This window comes from Aspergillus vadensis, assembly GCF_003184925.1.
Source record: "Aspergillus vadensis CBS 113365 unplaced genomic scaffold BO88scaffold_1, whole genome shotgun sequence".
NCBI classification, from domain to species: Eukaryota; Fungi; Ascomycota; class Eurotiomycetes; order Eurotiales; family Aspergillaceae; genus Aspergillus; species Aspergillus vadensis.
This window is the reverse complement of record NW_020292039.1, coordinates 3441673-3463785: the sequence shown is the minus strand read 5'-3', so window position 1 is coordinate 3463785 and position 22113 is coordinate 3441673. Positions and strand designations below refer to the sequence as shown.

Here is a 22113-nt window from a genome sequence, read left to right as displayed (position 1 = left end):
GATTGATTGTTTTTGTTACCCCCTTCTTTTTCCTGTGCTGCTTTTTACTCGTTTCCTCTTGCCTGCTCCTTTAACATCTCCCCCTTAATACCCCTTTTCTTTTCTTCGCGCATCGCGATGGGTCGCCGGCGACGACGGGGTCAACTATGTTGTTGTTTTCTCTCCCTTTTGCCATCGGCGCTTTTCATTACATTTCTCTTCTCAGCTTTTTCTTCTTCTTTCATTTCTATACCCTTGTTCTGTGCCTAGGCTGCTGCTGAGGCTTTACTTACTACTTCTGTTCAGATCTTTCATTGTGCATTCATTTCCTTTGTTCGTCCCTGTGTTGTCTAGTTGGGTTGGGTTAGATCGCAGATCGAACTCAACTTTAGTACAGTAGTACTGCTAGGACTAAACAGCTGAAAAATAAACGCTTGCTGTATGATATGATAACATACAATACAATCAAAACACGACGCTGTCCTATTCTATGCTATGAGACTACTATAGTAGGGTTAGAATATAACAATAATGCTCCATTAGCGATATACAGTCTTTATGTTGGAACATTTGCGAGAGGTGGAAAGTAGAACAGACCCCGCGGAAGTCATGCTGCTGTCGAGGAGATACGGATCGGGCCTGGACCAGACCAGACTAAATCCAACAATAAGTATAGCAGCCGCTAGACTTCCTGCACTTGCACCACCTCCACGTTACATGATCCGATCGCCCATTAGCTACCTCCTCTTGCGACCGTCATACTAAGTCGATTGCTGCACCTTGTAACGACAGAACTCCGCCAGAAACGCCTTTCCGCCTGACACCCAAGAGATGAAACAGCAATAGTAGATAACACCGAAAACAGATAATAGACAACGATGCCTATGCAATATACTGGTGTGAAATGTCCAAACCAAGACGCGAGTGGTCTAAGACAGACTGAACTGCGGCAGAACTAGACGTCGTCCATTGTACCGGCTGGCTCTTCGCCGCCGGACTCGTAACTGCCTGCCGAGCTCAGTTCGTCCTCCGACTCTGTGTCTTCTCCGGCTTCGTCGACGGCCTCTTTGCTGGCGTACTTGGCTACATATTCTGATTACAGGTCAGCTAGGATGAGAGTATGTTGCAAGTGGTGTGATGACGTACCCTTGACCTTTGCCTCGTAGCTTTTCGGCTCCCGCATGAGCATAGCAGCTGCTTCACCGTTCAGAGGGTCTGAAGGGTTGGGGTAGCGCAGGAGCTGAGGAAGGAAGACTTCGAAGATGTTGATCATATCGTACATCGGCGACCATGTTTGGTTTATGACATCCAAACAAACGGAACCCGACCTAGGCAGCTGACGTTAGCTGGAGGACATGCAAGTTGTCGAGACTGTCTTACAGCTCATCGATGTTCGGGTGGAAAATCCGGTTCACAAACCCGATACTCGGGCTCTTGTATGGGTACTGATCGGGTAGTTCGACGTGGATCTTCCAGTGGCCACCGGCGAAGGGTGCTGGCTATGTCAGCAGGTCCGGTTTGCAATAGTCAGACCTTGTATGGATCTTACTCTCTTCCGGTCCCTTGAAACGCACGTAGAACTCTTGCCTAACAAGAAGAACAGTCAATATCACTCGGGTATCCAGCAATGGGGGGGGGGGGGGGCAAGCCGGGTCTGCATACACTACAATTCAGAGTCAGTATCCAAAAGTCGGTGGCAAAAGGCTGTGGGCACTCACTGTTATCATTGACCAGAGTCACCTCATAATCACTCATCAACCTATGCGGAACATCAGCACAAGTCCCCCTGAAATCTGTTGATTTGTCCCATATGCGAAATCGCGTTCTCATTCCAACCCCAGTCGAAGGGAATATGGTAGGTGCCGGATACGGGGAAGGGTGCGTACATCCTGCCAGAACGTCAGTCAGTCATCGATAAGGCATGAGCGCAACAGCGGTGCGAGGGCGTACTTCATGACCTATAAGTGGAAGAATCTCAAGCGTTAGTCTCCTTCCGCCACCAGTTTCGCCGCAAGGGCATGAGGGGTATCGAGGGGTACTCACATCTGTCTCAATTCTCCGCTTAGGGCTACTCATCTTGAATGACTTGCAGATAAAGCAGGTATGAAGGTATAAGTAGTCCTCGAGTCCGTCGACACCGAGATATCTGGATTCAAAGGCGAATTGCGCAAGTGGGTGGAATCGAAACTATCCCCAAGGTCGAAGCGGGGAAGCAATGAGCGGGGCGACTCTGGGTAGAGATAGGGCAGATCAAAGGAAGCGGTAAAAGTGCGGGCGAGAGGGATCGCAGTAAGGAGGGTATAATAAGACCGAGGAAAGAGAGAAGAAGTGAGCAAGGCTGGGACGAGAGACGGAGTCGCTTGATCAGACGGAAGTGGGCGAGTTGTTGAGGCGGGAGGATTGGGGGGAAAAGGGAAGAGAGGGAACTTAAGAATGGGTTGTGGTGGTGGTACGTAGTATGACTGATAGCGGGGACGGGGGGGATGAGGTGACGGGCGCTGGTAATGACCGGTAACAAGTGGTCACTGGCAGCGCTTCCACCCAGTCATTCGGCGCGTATCAATCAGTGTTCCAGTCAGCTGGCCCCGGAGTCACGTTCGCAACGTATTTATAGTTCCCGTACGTGAAAGATCCTGTTGTCATGTTACTAGAGATCCCGAAATTGATCACTCTGCCCCGTATGAACAGTCAAGGCACTCTCCGACTACCAATAGTTCTCTTGTCTACGCATTGACAGGGCTACCCGATGCCCAAAATTCAATCTAGCGGCCGGGAATGGATGATCGTCACTAATGGGTCCCCTAGCGGAACGCCGGGGAACAATCCTGATCTCAATAGTGAACCTGCTAGTTATCTGATTCAGGAACAGTGTTGCTTGGTTTCTCCAAATTCACACCCATTCTGCATCTACTGTATTTGTATGAAAGTCGGAAAGCCTTGTTCGGTGCAGATTGACCAAGAGTCAAGATAACACGAGTGTTCCAATGGAGACAAGGGCCCGATGATATGCATGCATCATCGCTACCTCATGGCACTAGAGTCGAAATTCACAGTGGGTCTTTCTCGGTTGGCGCTTGACAGATGTAACTCTGCCCGAAAAAGTCTTAAATCCGCTTTTCGGGGTAGTGATATTGTGCTATTGTAGTGCTAAGCAGATAGTCAAAGAGAGTAGGAGTGTTGCTTGGTTGAATGGGAGCATACCTCTTAAGCGATAAAGTATCTGGATTGGCTGACAGTCCACCCCTGCTTATGATGTACCGGTGGTATCTGGATCTTGGCAGCCCTGAAGATCGCATTGTTCTTCATATTCGAACTTACCATGGTAGAGAAAGCGTTGATGGAAGGATGATGGGGCCTGCCACTTGATTGGACCACTCCCCTGCCTCAGGTGTCCATCGGCGCCTAGCCAAGGGATTGGAACATCAACAACTCGCATCAACCTCACCATCAACACCAACATCTTCTGCACACTCTTTCTTCACATTCCTTATCATCTCTCGCTGTTTCTACTCATACTATATTGTCTGCTGCTTTATTCACTCATCTAACCTCGAGAACAAGTTGCGCTACCCAGCGTTAACCCCTATCGCCGAACATGGATTCCCCATCACCCCAGGGCCCCTCGGCCCAAAACTCACCCAAACCTGACCAAGCCAAACTCGCTCACAGACCAGCCAATCGTAAACAATCTTCTGATTCTTCCTCGAATACCCAAAATGCACCTATACCAGACGGCAAGCACGGTGCCGATTTGCCTATGACCATGTCCGCCTCGGTGGTGCTAACCAGCTTACCCCGCGATGCCCATCAAGCATTGGCGGACGCTGAGGCTGTCGATACGGGAAAAGGCAAGTAAAACTACTACCAGTACTACCACAACTTTACTGCCCCAATATGTTTCAAATGCTCCCTCGTTTACAATGATGACCCTGTTTCGGGCTTCAGACTGGCCCCTCACTGCTAGCGCCTATATCTAATAAACGTCATGCGGCTTATCGGGACAAGCCATACATGTTGTTGACGGAAGACTAACCGTGCAGCAGTTACCGTTCGCTTTCAGCCACTGCCTTCAGCTCCCATCCTGAAGAACCGCGTGTTCAAAATTAGTGCCTCGCAAAAGTTTGAAACAGTCGTCAAATTTCTCAGAAAGAAGCTGGACTGTAAAGAATCCGACTCGGTTTTCTGTTATGTCAACAGTGTGTTTGCTCCTGGCTTAGACGAAGGTGTTGGTGGTTTATGGAGGGTAAGCCGTCTGGATACGTGGATCTAAGCCACTCGTTTACTGACAACATTCAGTGTTTCAAGACTGACGAGCAACTTATTGTTGCCTACTCTATGACGCCCGCTTTCGGCTAATGATGAGCAAAGGTTGATGTGTATTAATGCAACAGCTGTCTTGACTATTTACAGGTAATCTTGCTGAACCAGATACATCTCAACAAGCTGACATGAAATGTGATTAGGAAGGCAACTGTGCGCAAAACCCGTCAAAGGTAATCTGACACTGTATGAGAATTATGGACATGAACATGAAATACCAAGGTATCACTGAAACGACTTGCTGGACATGATATGCATGATATGCTGCTTCAAAGGATTTGATTCAAACAACGCTCGCAGCATGAGACACTAGGACTCGGTGTGAGTTCCTGAGCATTTATTCTTTGTGAAAATGCTCGATAACCTTTTCAAACTCGGCCAGTTCCTCCTTCGCAATGGGGTAGGTGTATTCTTCGGAAGGATACGCCCGGCTCTTGACTTCTTCACGGTATTGTTGAATCCCTTTGATAGCCTCTCCCCAGACGTCGCCATACTTCTTGACGAATTTGGGAAGGAATCGGCCCGGGGGATAGTTCCCGGTCATATCGATCTGGACCAGGACTTGTCCGGAACATCCGTTTCCAGCACCAATGCCAATTGTGGGAACACGCAACTTCTTCGTGATGAGGGCGGCAATCTCAGCGGGCACAGCTTCCAGAACAATCATGAATGCGCCAGCCTCTTGGACAGCTAGGGCATCCTTCAAAAGCCTCACTGCGCTGGCGGTCGTTTTGCCCTGAACCCTGAATCCTCCAAGAGCATGTTGACGTTGAGGCGTAAGCCCGATGTGACCGCAAACAGGAATACCAGCTTGCGTGATACGTTTGATGGACGGAGCCATCTCAGCACCACCCTCGAGCTTTATAGACTGGACGCGACCCTCCTTCACGATGCGGATAGCAGACTGAACAGCCTGCTCGGGGGAAACTTCATAAGATCCCATGGGGAGATCGGCGACCTACACCGGAACCGCACGTTAGTATGAACCTTCTCTCAAGAAGAATGGTATGAATACGAACCGTGAATGCACTCTTGACAGCACGTGCGACACTCCGACAGTGCAACAACATCTCGTCCATAAGGATCTCACTTGTATCCTCCATGCCGAGGGCGACCATGGCCAAGCTGTCACCGACCAGGACCACGTCCATCCCCGCCATCTCCGCAACATGGCCACTGGGGAAGTCATGCGCCGTAAGCATCGTAATTGGTTCACCCTTCTTGTAGAGGTTCCGTAACGTCTGCATGGTCACCTTCTTCCGGGGATTGGCCGAGGTGGCCCCCAGCGGAGAATGAGAGCTATACCGTTTCTGAAGCTCCGTTGGAGCAGGAGTGGCGATGGCATGTCGGCCGGCGAGAACCGAGAAGACGGGAGCGGATGCAGCCCGACAGCGAACGGACGACCTTGCCAAAGGCACTAGCAATTGCGCCGAGAATCTCGAAGCCATGATGATAGCAAAAGCGAAGTATAGATATGAAACAAAGCAAAATTCGTCTTCGAAAGAGAAGAGAGAAGAGCGACAACACCAGTCGCCCCTGAAGAGGCAAATCTAGGGAAAGCTGGAGGCAAACCGCAAGAAGCCGAAAGCAGCAAACACGCAGGTACGCACAAGCACCGATGGGCGTGGAAAGACCGAGTCGGAAAACGGAGCGACGGGCCAAAAAAAAGGGCCTAATGTCGTCACTACCCGGGGGGCAGCAAACTAAAAAAAATAAAAAGGGAAGGGGGAGAAAAAAAAAAGTTCCTTCAGATTCTGGATCGTTATCAAAAAAGGAACTTATTCAATACCCCACATAAACCCTGGCACAGGCACAATGGTTGACACCAAGAGAATACACAAGGGTTCACAAGAAGAGTTCAGTACAATAACATCACAATAAAAGTTTCCTTCCTACCTACCCGCCACCCCCACGACCCGTCTCTCTTATATAACCCAAGCCCTGGTATAGATGATGCCGCGTAGTCCGGATCATCCACCCAGAGTGAACATCAAAGTTCCAAAAAACCTTAGCTTAGTCAATAAATTTAGTGCCAATCCCCCAACATTTCGTCGGCATTATTTCACGCTTTACCCGATACGGATGAATTATGCCCGTCTTAGGGCGTAGTGGCTGGCGCTGTCATTGGTTGTTAGTTAACTTACATGCAGGTGACTAGTTTCCACTGCTTTCTTTCTCTTCTGTTCTTCCGGACCGAGGACTTGCGGAGTGGGCCGAGGTTGGGCGCGAGTCAGTGATACAAGTTACTCTGTAGATTGAAGAACTGGGAGATTTAATGTGGTTTTTTTTCTTGCTGCATGGATGGAATTAAATTGGATGATGTGTGTGTGTGTGTGTGTGTGTGTGTGTGTGTGTGTGTGTGTGTGTGTATGTAATAGTAGTAGTAGTAGGTTCCATTTCTATGCCTAGTAGTATAGTGACACACGATGTCCTGCCAACAAACTGGACTCATTGTGAGTCACGACATCAGAAAGAAACAAAAAGGTAAAAGGAGAGAAGAAAATAACCACCAAGCTCGTAAGCAGTAAGCAAACAAATTAAAAAAAACTCAACATCAACACCAGTCCAGACATGTACCGCCATGTCTTTTGTATGCAACCAACCACCCCCTCGGTTTGTTCGAATACATCCATCCATCCGCCCATGAAGGTATGGTAAGAACAAGAAAAGGCAAAATGCAAAAAAAGATACTATATAGGAAAAGAGAGAAAAGAAAGTAAGGGAGAGAAGAAAAAATGTATGCAATCCTGGACACCATTGAAGAAAAAGCTTGTCTTCCCAATGCGCGCGGTGTGTGTGCATGGATGCATGCATGAATGTATGTATGTCCTGGTTGTTGATGAGTCCCATGTGTCACCTGCCTTCGTTCATTGGTTCGTTTTGTTTTTTTGTTTTTGTTTTTTCCTTCCCGTTTCTCATTTCCGATCTGATTCTGTTTCTTCTTTTTTTCTGTACTGATGTGGGGTTTCCAAAATCTTTTCAAAAATTCGTCGCTGGCGAGGCCGTTAGATGCTTTTCATTCATCAGTCAACAGTATGCAGGGATATGGCATGCAGAATCCAAGGACGCCGGTCGTGTGCACCAATTACAGGAGGGCCGAATTGTGAATGGAAATGGTGATAGGAAATAAGAAAAGGGGAGGATGAAGCAATAGAAATGCAGTATTTATCGAATCGTCTGTCGATAGTTGTACGTAGGCTTGGACAATGATTGAATGACGGGTGTATATGCCAGTGTTATGGAAAGACGAGCTGAATATCTTCACATATTAACATGACTGAGCGGCTAGCAGATCATCTCCGCGGGCAACGCTGCAGCCAGTTCAGTCCGGGGAAATAGACGAGCCGCAACGAATTTAATATCCTTTCCTTTCACTCTCGAACGCACGGCCGGCTTATAACCCTGGGACTCCTTCCGCACCAGATTTCACAGGCCTCTCCAGCTGATAGAGTAAGGCGTCGAGCTCGGCCCAGTTCGCTCGGTTGGTCGCAAAGCGGCGGTGTTTTCGGGTCACGATGTGCTGCCAAAGGTTAGCATTGTCGTCGCTGAATCTAGAGCTTCCAGACTAACCTCTTCAAAGTCGTCGAACTTGTCCCTGCAGTTCTCACAGTAGCCTGGCTTGGGGTCTCTCCGTCTCTCCTTCTTTTTCGGTATTATTATGGTTTTTCGATCACCGATCCGCCGCTTAGGAGCGCCGCTGTTCTCCAATTGCGTTGATTCCTCTTCCGGGACGTTTACAAGCTTCTTAGGTGGTTGCATATTGCCGAGGCTGTTCTCCAATGGCTTCGTCTTCAGCGGTGCGGATCCATCTACGGCGTGGTGTGATGGAGGCATAGTGCCCGTTGCAAGCCCTCCGTTTCCTTTTTCAAGCACCTTTCTCTTGAGTTCATGAACTTCCTTGCTCAGGCCAGCCTTGGCACCGGGTGCCGCAGCAGTCGATGAAACCATTTGCGAACGAATTGCGGACGTAATATTCGAGGGTTGTACACCTGATGCGGCAGGTTCACGGCCATGGAAAAATGGCCCCTTCCGTTGCGGAGGCGGAGGCACGAAGCTCTCAGAGCTTTTCCTAGGCGATAGTTGTTTCGTGGACTGAGTGTCCTGGAGTTCAGGCTGGGGCTCAAGGGGCGCCTCTTCCGTTCGGCCCAATTCGGGAGTTTTATCCTCGGGCTTTGTACCCTTCCTGTGAGTTTCTGGTGCATTTAGTTTCGCGTCTGGAATGTCTTGTACAGGAGCAGCATTAGCAACAGCTCTTTCGTCCCTTTCCTGTCTCTCCGTCCTCTCTTTTATACGGGCGCGTTGGCGGTCGATGTCTTTCTGCGTAGGGGGGTCCTCAATGAACGGACACTTTCCGAGGCGTGCACTTCGGAATTGTGGCCATATACCATCCTGCCGCCTTGCAACTTTCGGGTATTCTCGCACCATTACAGGGCGCGTCTTTTCGTCCATGTCGTGGACATATATGAAAGGCCCCTTGAACATAACCAGCTCCTTCAGAACCGAGAGGGGATTGCGATCCGACGGGCCATTCAGCTCATTCTGAAGCACCTGCGAAAGATCGTTTTCACCCCGAGCCCTAGCATGGCCACCAGTAACATTGCTGTTTCGCGTCGCGTGGCCATCATGGCCTCCGACATCGCCATCATTGATCGCCGTAATCATGCGCTGCAGTTTCTCAATCGCCCAAATCTTCATTCCCATTTGGCGGGCTCTGTGTAAAACGTCCATGCCCTTCTGTTCCCGTCGTGCATCATTTTTCAAGGTCATATGAAGGTGTGTATCGGCGCACTTCTCGAGCAGGGATGGGTTTACTGTCTGTAGCGAACCATCTGCCGCCGCTTGCTCCGCCGACTCCGCATTGTAATCAGGTGCATTCGTAGGACCGTTCTCCGGAGGAATAGGACGTGACGTGACGACGTGGGTCACTAGACGCGAGAAGAATTTTTCTTCACGCTGTGACGGATGAAGTCAGTAAAGTCACGCAGTCGTATAGGAATTACCTCCACCATGGACCGGTGGGGCATCGTGGACCCTCCTCACGCAGTTCCTTTAGGGGATCATAAAGTGCTGGAGAGGTCAGCCAGACGCAAACTTACCGCTCCCAATGCAAGCACCTGTCTAGAGCTCTTGCTGCGAACATCTTCCGGGATGCTATCAAAGTAGAAAACAAATTGAGGAAACGCCTTGCGGTAATGCCTCTGCCACTGCCGGATGGAATCGAGAGTCTCCGCAGACGGTCTCTCGTGCCTCGTGCCTTTCATTTGTGCCTGTCGTTCTTTATCTCTCACAGCGACCAGTTTCCTTTCGAATGCACTCGGCTGAGCATTATTCGTGCGCCGCAAGAACAATTTGGAGTCGGTATTTTGGTATGCGGACGCCCTGGACCGGGATGGGGAACGAGCGTCCGCCTCCTGACCGTCCACTACCTGCTTCTTCGGGGGAGGCTGGCCGTAAGGGATGTCGATCTGGTTACTCGTTGGACGTAGACGTTTGGCAGGCACGAGGCCTGACCTGTGAGGGGAATTGGTAGCATTCGGCACGTTGGCAAGTGGTCGGCGAGTCGACATATTAAGCGAAGACCGAGGCGAAGGTGGTACGAATACAGCTGCCATGTGGTAACAGAATACAAGGCACTATATGAGCGTGAGTTGCTGTGAGTTGGACACCAGCAAGAGAGAAGAGAGAAAAGGAGGGGCACTGGAGGCGAGCACGCGATGCGTTACACGTCTCGACGGGGGGTGATTACTCGGTTAGAAAAAGGCCATTGTCGACGCGATAGATGAGCAAATAAAGAGCGGCAGTGGGAGTTAGTGAGAGAAGCAGAAAGCCATGCCCTAGGAGAAGGGGAAGCAATGCAGCAAAACCCGCGAGAGTGTGTGGGGGAAGGAAGACAACAGAAAAGGGTCTAGGGGAGACACAGATTGAATGGGTGGTGGTGGTGATGATGGAAAGAGAAGAGAGACCAAGCCCGACTAGACTAGTAGAGAAACGACTAAGCGTGTCAGGGAAGGTCGGTGGAGCCCCGGCGGGTTTGTTTTGGCTCCGGGATGTGCGCCGGACAACCACCGCCCGGCGCGCAGCATGAACCATTCTTTCTTTTCCTTTCATTCATTCCTCTCTGGGGCTTGCTGGGGTTACCCTTCAGAAACAATCTGCACCTATATCCCTTTTCTTAAGTGAGGGAGTCTCTAAATGATTGAGTTTGCTGATTGTGTCTTTTGCAAATATTGGCACGTCTATTCCAACCTCCTCTGCTTCCTCTATACTACGTCGTAGTACCTATATCCACGCCCCACGCGTCCACGCTTAAGTGCTGACTGCTGACTGGTGACGTCTACACGAGCCACACGAACCACCAAAACCGGCTTGTCTCTTGTTTACTTCTTGCTCAACTCGGTCATGTTGTTTGCTATACCTCAATTTTCGGTTCACTATGTTATATATGTTACAATCTTATGCAAGGGTATCTAGCTTTACACAATTTCGGCCCTCGTCCATCTTAGTCACGAAGGGCCTCGATATCATCGACCTAGGTAGCAGATTTATCGGTCAGCCCAATAGTTCGTCACCACAACCACGGAACACGTCTTTACTCTACTGGGAAAGCTCGCTTACCTCTTTAACTGCCTCCGTGGTCAATACAATGGGACTGTCATCTCCAACACACACACTGTCTTCAATCCGGATACCAATGCCCCGGAACCGTGCCGGCCAGCGCTCATCATCCGGAACGTAGATGCCACTGCACCGATTGTTAGCATGCTCAACCTCACAGAAGGGCGTCGATACATACGGCTCCACAGTGATACATTGGCCTGCCTTGAGATTGTATCCCCGGGAATACCCGGAGCAGTCGTGCACGTCCAGACCAATATAATGGCCCAAGTGGTGAGGGAAGAGAATACCCATGGCCTAATCTTGGTTAGTATTGAAAAGAGCTTGCGAGAGACTGGAAAACCTACGCCTCCGGAAACATCGAATCCAAGTTGTATCAGCTGGTCTCGCAGGCCAGTCTCCGCAACGCTATGCAGTCGGTCCAGGCTGAGCCCAGCATCTTCGCGACACAGCGAGACACAGCTGCGATGCACATTTAGCACGGCATTGTACAAGTCGCGCTGAGGGTCAGAGAATTTGCCGTTCACTGGCCAGGTTCTCGTGATGTCGGAGATGTAAGTGCCTGCCTCCTATGAACCAGTTAGTCTCGGTATCGGTAAACGGGTAGGATACACGTACACCACCTCCGTCAACCAGGACCATGTCCCCGTCCCTGTAATGTGTGAGTATTGCAATGACAATGGCTCTTGCGGCACATACCTCAAAACGTCATCATTTCTCGTGTAGTGGATGCTCAGGGCGTTCTACACACGTTAGTCGCAGGATACCAATACCTTCCTAATGAGTTACTTACAGAACCGCCTGCGACGACTGGAACAAAAGCACTGTTATCGCAGCCATTGCGCTTGAAGTTATACTCCAAGAAAGCAGTCAGGTCCTTTTCCATGGAGAACGTCTGCCTCATAGACTCCGTGAACGCTCGTCCAGATGCCTGTCCAACACGACGCAATTGCACCACCTCGTCCTCACTCTTGAAGACTCTCATTTCATTAAGGATGGAGCGCAAAGGCTTAACCTTGCGGTGGTCGACTATTTTCTTGAGCTTTTCAGAAGCTCCCGTAGGACCGTAGAGGTACCGATGCAGAGACGACCTTCCGGGGTTGAAGGCGGGAATGTCGGTGTAGATTTCTGTCGCATCCGCAAGGATCTTAGGAAGAAGGTCCCCAATGCGTTCGATGTCACCAGACTACCAGGGCAGTGTTAGTCGCCATCAAGGAAGAGTAATAAAGTAACCTCTTACTTCATCCGCATTGAAGACGTCGATCGCCGCGCGGGTACCTGAGCGGGCTCCGTCCCAAAGCTCGGCTTTCGCATCCTTCTCCCTGCAATAAAGGTGGAAGAGATGGTTGTTCCCGGATCCGTCGTTCGCTGCTTATAATGAGCGCCAATTCCCAACCCGAATGTCGTAGTTAGAGCTCACCGATGACAGCCAGCGCATTAGGTTCGTTAAACCCTATCCATACAGAGCTATGTCAGCGATGTCTGTTGCCTGTAAACAAGGACACCATGTACCACCCACCGGTCAAGTAAAAAAAGTTCGAGTCCTGCCGGTATTCATTGAAGATGCCCGAAGCCCGGTAGGTAACCTCAGCAGCAGCCAGCACAGCGACGGCATACTTGGGTAGTTTGTTCGCGAGACGAGATCGGCGCTGGGCATACTCGAGAGCCGTTATTCCGGGTGTCACTTTAAGATGCGTTAATACCGTATGTAATATGCGTCATTGTAGTCCGCGGGAACTGAAGTGATGTTACGCACGCTCTCCCGGCTCCAGTATATGGGGGTGTGTCTCGTGAAGCGGTTGTCCGAATTTGAGCTCCGCGGCGGAGATCGAAGCGTAAGTACGGCGAAGAGCAGGCTGTTGGAGCACCGGCCGGCTAAGATGCGAAAGGGAGATTCGAGGTGCCTGGCGACGAAGGCAACGAGGCCATTGGCGAATGGCTGCTTTGCATGTCGACATCGTTATAGCAGCACCATTGAAGGTGTTGGCAAGCTTTGTCGACTTCAGGACTGGCTATCTGGCCCGCGTTTGGTTCGGAAGGTCGGCGGTGATTGCGAGACCTCCGAGAGTCCCTTGGTTTGGCCCGTTCGCTGGATGCCTCAGGCTGGCAGCCTCGGTCGGCGGCAGTGACCAATCAACGCCGAGGAGTTTGCGATAGACTCGCATACTCCGCTTGTCTGGATAGGCTGGAAGCTGCGATTCCTTCCCACCTTCTTTCTTATCTCGGTCTTGTACAGCGTACCACAACCACGAGATGTCGGAGGAACTTGGGCCAGTGCAGTACAATCCCAAGGGTTGGGTTGTTTTTCGATGCAATTACTCGATGACTCAAGTTGGCCTTTGAGTCACGTCAATGAGATGCCAAGGTGGAGTACAAAATATATATAGTAGGAGTAAACCCCAAGGGTCCAAGCACAATTCGTTGCTCACTCGAGTGCCCCATTACAACTTGAAGTTATATGCTAGAAGACAGTATTTAGTAGTCAGTTATTCATTGATATAGTTGTTCGACTCGTCAAATTCCCAGCATCAGAAACAATGGGAAGGACCTTAACATACCCCAAGCGGCCCTCGAACACGGTTAACCGCTACAAGCATCGAGGTATACTTCACTTCAAACCCCCTACTTTACGACGAAGGACTTTACTAAGGAAACAGCAGCAACATATGACCTGGGGGCCATTCATGAAATCATCAACTCCACCCAAGTTCTCCATGTATCCTTCAGCCCCGGACCGTCGGAGCCCTTCCCTGCAATCCTGCCTATGATCGGACAAATGGGATCATTCGACTACCCTTCAGCTAGCATCGACGAGCCCCTTGACTGTTATCTTCATGGCTATGTCAGCTCCCGAATTATGAACCTAGCTCGAGATGCCGAAGGAGAAGGACTACCCATCTGCGTGGCTGCTAGCAAGGTCGACGGGTTGATCTTGTCTCTGACACCGAACTCCCATAGCTACAACTATCGATCCGCGATCCTTCAGGGCTATGCCAAGTTAGTCATTGACGAAGCTGAGAAGCTCTACGCCATGGAGCTAATCACCAATTCGGTGCTCTCCGATCGTTGGGCGCACACGCGTGTGCCACCAGACCGTGCTGAGATGTCCTCAACCGTTATCCTCAAGGTTAAAATCATGAGCGGCAGTGGTAAGATTCGAGATGGCAGCGTCTCGGATGAGAAGAAAGATACAGGCAGTGAAGAGATCACGAATCGAGTTTGGACTGGTGTTGTCCCTGTTTGGGAGACATTTGGCGAGCCGATCCCTAGTACTGGGAACAAGGTTCCTGAAGTACCGAGCTACGTCAAGTCATTCGTTGCTGCGAAGAACGATGGAAATCGTGCTTATGCGGAGAGGGCAGTGGGGATTGAGCTGCCACGAGAGGAGCAACATTGATTGGTGAAAAGGGATAATGTGCGGGTGATGTACTTATAATGCTCTGGCATTTCTGCTTCATATAGTTGACTTCTGCTATTCTATTGTGGGGAGAAAGTATAAATCGCCCAGCATTGGACCCTGCGGGGTATCGTAGCCTTGCTGCCGTGTCATTGCAACCTTTGATCTGCGCAGCGCAGGGATGGTACTAAAATACATAAACCGTTTGTCCCGTATCTGACTCTTATTTAAACAATAGTAAATTTATGGATTAGCTAAACGTATTGTTCGGTTCACTTGACGAAACAATTATACAAAGTATAAGGCACGATTGCATAGTTTTAAGGCGACCCCACGTCATCGGTACCATTAGCGTAAGGCCGACTCCGCAGAACTTCAACTTAGCTACAACTTCTCCAAATGACTGACTCGACACACAAACGTTCCCTTCTGTGGGAAACAGACATTCTCTCCCACACATACACACCAGATTAACCTTGAGATAACACATGATTATCCTATATCGAGTGTCGTGCCCAGTCTAGAGTCTCTCTCCAATCTCTAGCCCGCCATGGCTCCTCCGGCTATCCCCGCAGCAGATCTCAGCTCATTCACCACCTACCTGAAAGGCTGCAGGCGAGTGATTGCGCTATTAGGAGCCGGTATATCTGCATCATCGGGACTTCCCACTTTTCGAGGAGCGGGTGGTCTATGGCGATCATACGACGCGACAGACCTCGCAACGCCCGAGGCGTTCGATGCCAACCCAGACTTAGTATGGCAATTTTATAGCTATCGGAGGCACATGGCCCTAAAGGCACAGCCCAATCGTGCGCATTATGCTCTGGCTGAACTTGCCCGAAAGAACAAGGACTTCATCACGCTGAGCCAGAATGTTGATGGTGAGTTGGAATCATGTCTTGCCCCGAAGTGGTACTCGACTAATCAGTTGCTTGGCTTACTCAGGTCTTTCGCAACGAGCTAGACACCCGCCACATCAGCTTCACCTTCTTCATGGCTCCCTTTTCACAGTCAAATGCACGTCTTTCTATTGCAGCTACTCCCGCGAAGACTTTACCGACCCGATTGTTCCCGCTCTCGCGCTGCCAAAGAAGCTAGAACCATCCGCAACAGATAAAACGGGCGAAGAGGCTTCTCGATCCGTCTCTAGTGCACTAGGGAACAATGAGGATGTGGAGGTTGATGTGTCGGACGAGCGTGTTCCTCTTTCCGCAGTGCCTTATGAAGAGCTTCCCCACTGCCCGAAATGCAAAGACGGGCTTCTACGCCCTGGGGTGGTGTGGTTCGGAGAGAGTCTACCATTACATACGATTGATTATGTAGACGAGTGGTTGAACAAAGGGAAGGTTGACTTGATACTGGTGGTAGGTACGAGTTCGAGGGTATACCCTGCGGCAGGATATGTGGATAAGGCTCGCAGTAGAGGAGCTAGAGTGGCAGTGGTAAATATGGACCGCAACGATGTTGGCTCTTCCGGGTTGAAGCCTGGAGATTGGTTTTTCGAGGGTGATGCAGGTACTATTGTTCCGGAAATATTGAAGGGGGTGATTGGAGATATATAATGAGCTTGGCTACTATTTCTTCTATAGCTGAGCAGAGTACAGCGAAATCCGATATATCTTATAATAGCTTCAAATACCTTTTACTGCGCAGATCTAGAATTACTCGTACTATATAGGACGACTGCCACTGATAGCTTAACATTCCTAGTGTAATGTTTTGCAGCGGGAAGGAATACAAACAGCCAACCTCAGTTAATAGCTACTGTGACTCACCCTTCTTGCCCGAGCTAGTAAAATGGGACTGCGGATCTAGATCAATAATTTTCGCACATAAGCTCCAATTTTTTCTCCCAATGTATCTCGTGGGGGTGGGTTGGTACTTGCTGTGTGTACCTGAAGCTGTTGTGTGACCTGTCACCCCGCTGGGTGGGCGGTGGTTGCTGGGGCAATGCGGGCAAACCGAGCGATAGCGCTATCGATAAAATGTGGCATGCCAGCGCTAAACAGAGCCGATCTCCGTCAACACGTCCAAAGCCCCTCCCACTACTCCGGATCTCGCCCTTCCTAGCCTCTTTTGCAATGTCATGACCTGATTCAAGTAAGTAGATATCTCATATATCCTCTCCACTTCCATACCGAGATAGCTGTCGATAGCGAGTGTCTCTTTGCAACCCCGCGTGACGTGATGTGCTGACTTTCTGCCTCGCCTACAAGAACAGAAAAGATCTTACTCGCCATAATCACGATAGAACCGCTATATCTATGCAACCTAGATCTTGATCATACAGCTTCTGATACCCCCCACTGTGTCCCTCGGCACACGACGATTAGCCGCCACCACCTAGCTTCAGAAGGAAGTTTCACCAGAATAATACACCATGGCCAAAGAAAGCGACGCCCCCGCGGACCCCTTCACGCCTAGAAGGCCGCAAGAACAACCCCATCGTCCTATGTCACACCATCCTGAGTTTGGAAAGCCATCTCCTATTCGCCCAGTGCATCATCAGAGTCACCACTCTAGCAACCCCTTCAACATCCCCAAACCGAACCAGCAACGTCCGGAGCATCACAGACACCAGCCCCGGCCGCAAAATCCTGCCCACAATGGTGCCCCGCAATACCGTCCCCCCACTACTCCAGGACCTAATAACTTCTCAACCCCCAGAAGAGAAGGGTTTGACCCATTCAAGCCCGTTAGACCGTCCGCGTACAACAACAACCGCTTCTCCCGCCCGGTCGACAGTGGAGCTGTTGAGATTCGACGCCCAGAGAACTTCACATTCAATACACCCCGTGCCCCCAAGACATTCTTCGCCTCGAAGCCCTCTGCCGTTAAGATGACGAACGCGTCGAAGAACTTGAGGAACTTTGTCGACTTGACTGGTGAGGGCGGGTTCACGCCGAGTGCGCGATCTCGGGGTCCGGGATTCGGCTCTATGGATGTTAATGGTTATGTGGATACGGCCAAGGCGAATGAGAATATCAAGGCTCTGTTGGAGGGTGCTTTTGAGGATGAAGATGAAAAGGAACCCAAGTCGAAGAGCAAAAAGAAGAAGGACAAGAAGAATAAGAAGAAGAAGAACAAAGAAAAGAAGCAAGACAAGTCCGAGAAGAAGTCCCAGGAGAAGAAGTCGGACGCCGACATCGATGATCTTGCTGCCCAGTTGGGATCTGTAACTGTACAGGAATCCAATACTGCGGATGAGAGCACTGATGAATCGGAAACCGAGTCCAACAAGTCCCCTGTAAAGCAGAAGGTCAAGGAAGTCGTGGAAGTCAAGGAGGTGGCAGAGAAAGATGTTAGTGAAGTTGAAACGGAGAATGAGGAAGATGATGATGATGAAGAAGAAGAGGAGGAAGAGGAGGAAGAGGAAGATGATGGGACAGTGGAAGGCTTGAAGGTCAAGTTACTGCCTCATCAGCGGGAAGGTGTCAATTGGATGTGCGACAAAGAGACTGGCCGGAAGAAGACCAAGGGAGTGCTTCCCAAGGGTGGAATATTGGCAGACGACATGGGTCTCGGTAAAACTGTTCAAGCTATTGCTCTGATGCTATCCAACAGAAAGCCCGCCGATGGTCTTAGGCGGCCCTTGTCTGACGACGAGGACGAGGATGCGAACAGTGACGATGAAGAGGAGAAAGAAAACCGCAAACTACCGGCTGGACTGAGCAAGACGACTCTGGTCGTCGCTCCGCTAGCCCTGATCAAGCAGTGGGAATCTGAGATCAGCGACAAGGTCGAACACTCGCACAGAATGCGGGTCCTAGTATACCACGGAAACGCACGGGCTAAGGGAACGGACAAGCTTGAGGATTACGATGTGGTTATTACCACGTATGGCACCTTGACCTCGGAGCATGGTGCTAAGGATAAGAACAACAAGAAATCCCCCATCTTCTCCGTCTACTGGTACCGGATCATTCTGGACGAAGCCCACACAATCAAGAACCGCAACGCGAAAGCAACACAGGCTGCCTACTCTTTGGATGCAGAGTACCGCTGGTGTCTTTCGGGAACGCCAATGCAGAACAACCTTGATGAACTGCAGAGTTTGATCAAATTCCTACGTATCAAGCCGTTTAATGACTTGGCGGCATGGAAAGAGCAAATTATGAAGCCTATAGCGAACGGCCGTGGAGGCCTCGCTATCGAGCGTCTGCAGATTTACCTCAAGATCTTCATGAAGCGACGCACGAAGGATATTCTGAAGCAGAATGACAACCTCAAGCCCGGCAAGGACGGGGAGAAGAAGTCGTCTGGCTTCCACATCGTCAAGCGAGAGGTTATCAAGGTTGAAGCAGACTTTATGCCGGGTGAGATGAACTTTTACCAGCGCCTAGAGCAGAGAACAGAAAACAGTCTCGAGAAGATGATGGGTGGCGAGAAGGTCGATTATGCTGGCGCTTTGGTGCTGCTGTTGCGTCTTCGGCAATCTTGCAATCACCCCGACCTTGTTAAGAGCGACCTTGCTCAGGATAAGGACGTTCTCCTGCAAAACGGGCAATCAGGCAGCCAGAAGCCCGCCAAAAATGATGAGCTGGACAGCATGGCAGACCTTTTCGGGGCACTGAGTGTTGTGTCCAAGAAGTGTGATATCTGCCAAATGGATTTGAAGAAAGAGGAGGCATCTGGCGGTAATAGCAGGTGTAAAGAGTGCGAGGTTGCGTTGAATGCCGACCTGACTGATACTGGCAAGAAGAAGAAGAGTGACCGCAGGTCAATTATCGATCTAACAGAGTCCCCATCGGCCCACCGCGGAGAGCCGCAGGTCATCCGGCGGAGAAACCGACGAGTAGTGCTAGACAGCGACGATGAAGATGAGGACGACGGCGAGTGGATTGTTCCAGAAGCTCAGCGCGGAAAGTCGAGCCTTGGAACAGCTGGAGGCACCGATGATGAAGACGCAGAGGGTGGTGGTGAATGGTTGAACTCGGACGATTCAGACAGTGACGACGATGGGCCTGAGTCTCCCTCGCGCAAGCCAACGGGCATCAGTCGCCGTAGCCCCGAGGTGGAGTCTGACGATGACGACATTTACTTGAACGCCGGAGACGATGATAACAAGATCCTGCCGTCGACGAAGATCCGGCGTCTAATGAAGATCCTGAGGCGTGAGTCATCAGACCACAAGTTCATCGTCTTTTCAGTCTTCACCTCCATGCTTGACAAGATCGAGCCATTCCTGAAGCGCACCGGAATTGGATACGCACGATATGACGGAGGCATGCGAAACGATCATAGAGAGGCCAGTCTCAACAAGCTGCGGAACAACAGTGGCACCAGAGTTCTCCTCTGCAGTTTACGCGCTGGTGCTTTGGGGCTGAACCTGACTGCAGCAAGTCGAGTGGTCATTCTAGAGCCCTTCTGGAATCCTGTATGTTTACCACTTTCCCTCGATAAGACATATGCTAATCCCTTTTAGTTCGTTGAAGAGCAGGCCATTGACCGAGTCCATCGTCTGAATCAGACAGTAGACGTCAAGATCTACAAGATGATCATCAAGGGTACTGTGGAGGAACGGATTATCGATCTGCAAGATCGCAAGCGCGAGCTTGCCAACGTTACCATTGAAGGCAAGACTGCTGCGGCCAAGCTGACGATGAAGGATATGATGGCTCTGTTTGGCAAGGACGCCGAAGCACGTTACAACGGCGACCCCGATCTCGACCTGAATCAGACAACGAAACTGCTGAATTCTGGTGCTGATAGCGCCTCGGGCTCAACATACGCCAGTGAGACGCAGACCTCTGGCTCCCGCGATCGAAGCCGCCAACAGGCGAAACGGAGTTCTCGCGGTGAAGACTCGGTCTATGGTAGACGGTGGTAGCATGAACTACCGGTGTAGCATGATTCGGAATGAGTAACATTGGGCGTTAGGCTGGGAGGACAAGCTATCGGTTGGACATTGTTTCAATTTCGGGATTCACTTTTCTACCTTATGAACAGAGATTTCGGGCGTTAAAATGCATACAATCCTACTGTCATATTGTGCTAGCTGCTGGCTGGTTACGGCATGGACATATGAAAACGATATACAGTAAGCTTGACCTGAATCGTAGTTCTCTAACGCTTCAGAGCCTCGGACAAGTGTCTGCCAACACTTCAACTGAAAACAGCATACTTCAAGAGAATCCACAACACCACCTATAAATACCCTAATTAACTAAAACCCCACTACAAAAACCCTTCTAACACCCCCATCCTCTCCACAACCTCCCCCTCAGCCCCCTCTCTCGCCCCCTCCCGCGCCTCCTCACTCATCCTCCCCACAATAAACTCCGCAGCCAAATGAAACGGACACACGCACTGCTCCAACCCACGCCACCGACACAGCACCCCCATTCCACCGATATCACTAGGCCGTGCCACCCCCCGTTCCGCCAAACAAGCATTAAACGTCTTCCCAATCCACCATAGCTCACCAGGAACATTATCATCGCTAAAATCCCCAGAGAGAAGAGCCTGCGCCAACTTCCCCTCTGTCGGATCCTCCCCATAAGGACCCATTACATTACCGCCTAGATCCTGCAGCGAGACGAGGAACTCGTGAGCGGGGTGTGCGATGCAGGCGAAGTCGAAGTCGATGAGGGCTGTGAGTTTGCATGTGGTGGGGTCGATGAGGATGTTGTTCATTGCTTGAGTATAAGTATCATGTTAGTTAGTATCTTAATGGGTAGATGGGGTGGTCTGTAGGGTGGGAGGGTTACTCAGGTCACCGTGGATGAGGACTCTGGTATCAGGGTCTGAAAGACCAGGGAGGGAGAATTTGTCGATGAGGGAGTCAAGCCGATCTCGGATTCCGTTGCTTCGCCATCCGTTGATGATAGGGCTGGAATCAGCGTCGTGTAGCTCGTGCCGTAGGCGTGCCTTGAGAAGCTCCGCATATGTAGACCACGGTCCGCCATTCGTGGTGGTCATCTCCGCACTGATGATTCTGCCGTCGGTGGAGGATAGACCAAGTCCACCGTAGGTGATCCCCGATGGGAGTGGACATTTCCGGAGTCCGGCGAGTATATCTGCGACTTGCTCGATGATGGATTTCTTGATTGTCTTGGACTGAGAAGGGAAGAACTCGTCTAGTGGTATGCCGGATTTGTATTCCATTAGTGTCCACGGTAAGTCATCTGGATGGCTAGTAGGTTTCGAGCAGAATGTATGTATTCTGGGGATGAGAGAGCCTGATCCGGGACGATGGGACTCGAGTCCCTGACGGGCGAGAGACATGGCGGCGAGTTCGTTCTCGATCCGGGAGGATAAGGGGTTGATGCCCATTGCTGAGGGGTTGCTCATTCGGAGGATGTAGGTCGTTGTTCCGTCTGGTGGGGAGGTGGTGTAGGGGTTTGGGGGATCGTCTGGGGTGTGGAATGAGGTGCTTGAAGGGGGCTGGGATAGTTCGAGCTTGTAGATGAAGTTGTTGTAGGGACAGGGGCCGAGTTCTTGGTATGCTATTGGGGTGATGGTGGTGATTTGGAGGGAGTGGTGTTGCGCGATGCGCTGGATTTGCTCGAGGCGCGTGTGGTAGGTTTGGTGGTTGATGTCGGACATGGTGGGGGTTGGTAATTTTGGTGATGGTTGGTTGGGATGGGATGTGTTGTGCTGGTTGGGATAGTGGTATGCTTACTGGGTTATCTATGGTTGTAGTTATACGGATGTTCCAGAGAAATGGGGGATATCAGCATTGCCTGCTTATCTTTGAGCGAGTCTTTCGTATATAGAAATGCCAGGGGTATAGGGTTAGCTCCGCCGGAGTCCGATATGAGCCTACGAATAGAAGGGTAGTCATTGATTGCGATACCGAA

General features: G+C 50.6%; 10 protein-coding genes across 10 annotated transcripts; 5 read left to right on the top strand and 5 right to left on the bottom strand.

Annotated features, from left to right (window-relative positions):
* Positions 1-934: 934 nt before the first annotated feature.
* Positions 935-2055, bottom strand: BO88DRAFT_328272 (E2 ubiquitin-conjugating protein UBC8; the record flags this gene model as incomplete). The annotated part of the gene is made up of 6 exons (XM_025702552.1): positions 935-1071; positions 1126-1307; positions 1360-1474; positions 1529-1566; positions 1694-1772; positions 1980-2055. The coding sequence occupies 6 exons, from the start codon at positions 2053-2055 to the stop codon at positions 935-937; spliced, it is 627 nt and encodes a 208-aa protein (XP_025569029.1).
* Positions 2056-2636: 581 nt separating this feature from the next.
* Positions 2637-3156, top strand: BO88DRAFT_400800 (uncharacterized protein). The gene has a single exon (XM_025705682.1). It carries the CDS (start codon positions 2726-2728, stop codon positions 2948-2950), a length of 225 nt encoding a protein of 74 aa, XP_025569028.1. The 5' UTR covers positions 2637-2725; the 3' UTR covers positions 2951-3156.
* A 418-nt stretch (positions 3157-3574) lies between these two features.
* On the top strand, positions 3575-4335 carry BO88DRAFT_421528 (ubiquitin-like protein ATG12; the record flags this gene model as incomplete). Its single annotated transcript, XM_025708519.1, has 3 exons — positions 3575-3827; positions 4023-4222; positions 4276-4335. 3 exons carry the CDS (start codon positions 3575-3577, stop codon positions 4333-4335), a joined length of 513 nt encoding a protein of 170 aa, XP_025569027.1.
* Positions 4332-6189, bottom strand: BO88DRAFT_431618 (3-methyl-2-oxobutanoate hydroxymethyltransferase ECM31). The gene is made up of 2 exons (XM_025709312.1): positions 5319-6189; positions 4332-5257 (listed from the first exon to the last, which is right to left on the bottom strand). Exons 1-2 carry the CDS (start codon positions 5745-5747, stop codon positions 4637-4639), a joined length of 1050 nt encoding a protein of 349 aa, XP_025569026.1. The 5' UTR covers positions 5748-6189; the 3' UTR covers positions 4332-4636.
* Positions 6190-7693: 1504 nt separating this feature from the next.
* BO88DRAFT_421526 (protein serine/threonine kinase activating protein nimO) lies at positions 7694-9911 on the bottom strand (the record flags this gene model as incomplete). Its single annotated transcript, XM_025708518.1, has 3 exons — positions 7694-7819; positions 7870-9252; positions 9396-9911. The coding sequence occupies 3 exons, from the start codon at positions 9909-9911 to the stop codon at positions 7694-7696; spliced, it is 2025 nt and encodes a 674-aa protein (XP_025569025.1).
* An 819-nt stretch (positions 9912-10730) lies between these two features.
* Positions 10731-12940, bottom strand: BO88DRAFT_400796 (aminopeptidase P family protein). Its single transcript, XM_025705681.1, has 11 exons — positions 12671-12940; positions 12434-12598; positions 12335-12367; positions 12155-12282; positions 11708-12100; positions 11614-11657; positions 11533-11566; positions 11262-11483; positions 11093-11211; positions 10915-11041; positions 10731-10828 (listed from the first exon to the last, which is right to left on the bottom strand). The coding sequence occupies exons 1-11, from the start codon at positions 12870-12872 to the stop codon at positions 10799-10801; spliced, it is 1497 nt and encodes a 498-aa protein (XP_025569024.1). The 5' UTR covers positions 12873-12940; the 3' UTR covers positions 10731-10798.
* A 254-nt stretch (positions 12941-13194) lies between these two features.
* BO88DRAFT_356289 (pyridoxamine 5'-phosphate oxidase family protein) lies at positions 13195-14525 on the top strand. The gene is made up of 2 exons (XM_025703727.1): positions 13195-13515; positions 13575-14525. Exons 1-2 carry the CDS (start codon positions 13452-13454, stop codon positions 14309-14311), a joined length of 801 nt encoding a protein of 266 aa, XP_025569023.1. The 5' UTR covers positions 13195-13451; the 3' UTR covers positions 14312-14525.
* A 179-nt stretch (positions 14526-14704) lies between these two features.
* BO88DRAFT_379204 (SIR2 family NAD-dependent protein deacylase) lies at positions 14705-15926 on the top strand. Its single transcript, XM_025704473.1, has 2 exons — positions 14705-15192; positions 15257-15926. The coding sequence occupies exons 1-2, from the start codon at positions 14862-14864 to the stop codon at positions 15871-15873; spliced, it is 948 nt and encodes a 315-aa protein (XP_025569022.1). The 5' UTR covers positions 14705-14861; the 3' UTR covers positions 15874-15926.
* A 426-nt stretch (positions 15927-16352) lies between these two features.
* On the top strand, positions 16353-20327 carry BO88DRAFT_379203 (putative SNF2 family helicase/ATPase). Its single transcript, XM_025704472.1, has 3 exons — positions 16353-16411; positions 16528-19688; positions 19737-20327. The coding sequence occupies exons 2-3, from the start codon at positions 16692-16694 to the stop codon at positions 20139-20141; spliced, it is 3402 nt and encodes a 1133-aa protein (XP_025569021.1). The 5' UTR covers positions 16353-16411; positions 16528-16691; the 3' UTR covers positions 20142-20327.
* A 161-nt stretch (positions 20328-20488) lies between these two features.
* BO88DRAFT_327390 (phosphotransferase family protein) lies at positions 20489-21859 on the bottom strand (the record flags this gene model as incomplete). The annotated part of the gene is made up of 2 exons (XM_025702509.1): positions 20489-20949; positions 21022-21859. 2 exons carry the CDS (start codon positions 21857-21859, stop codon positions 20489-20491), a joined length of 1299 nt encoding a protein of 432 aa, XP_025569020.1.
* Between the last annotated feature and the right edge of the window lie 254 nt (positions 21860-22113).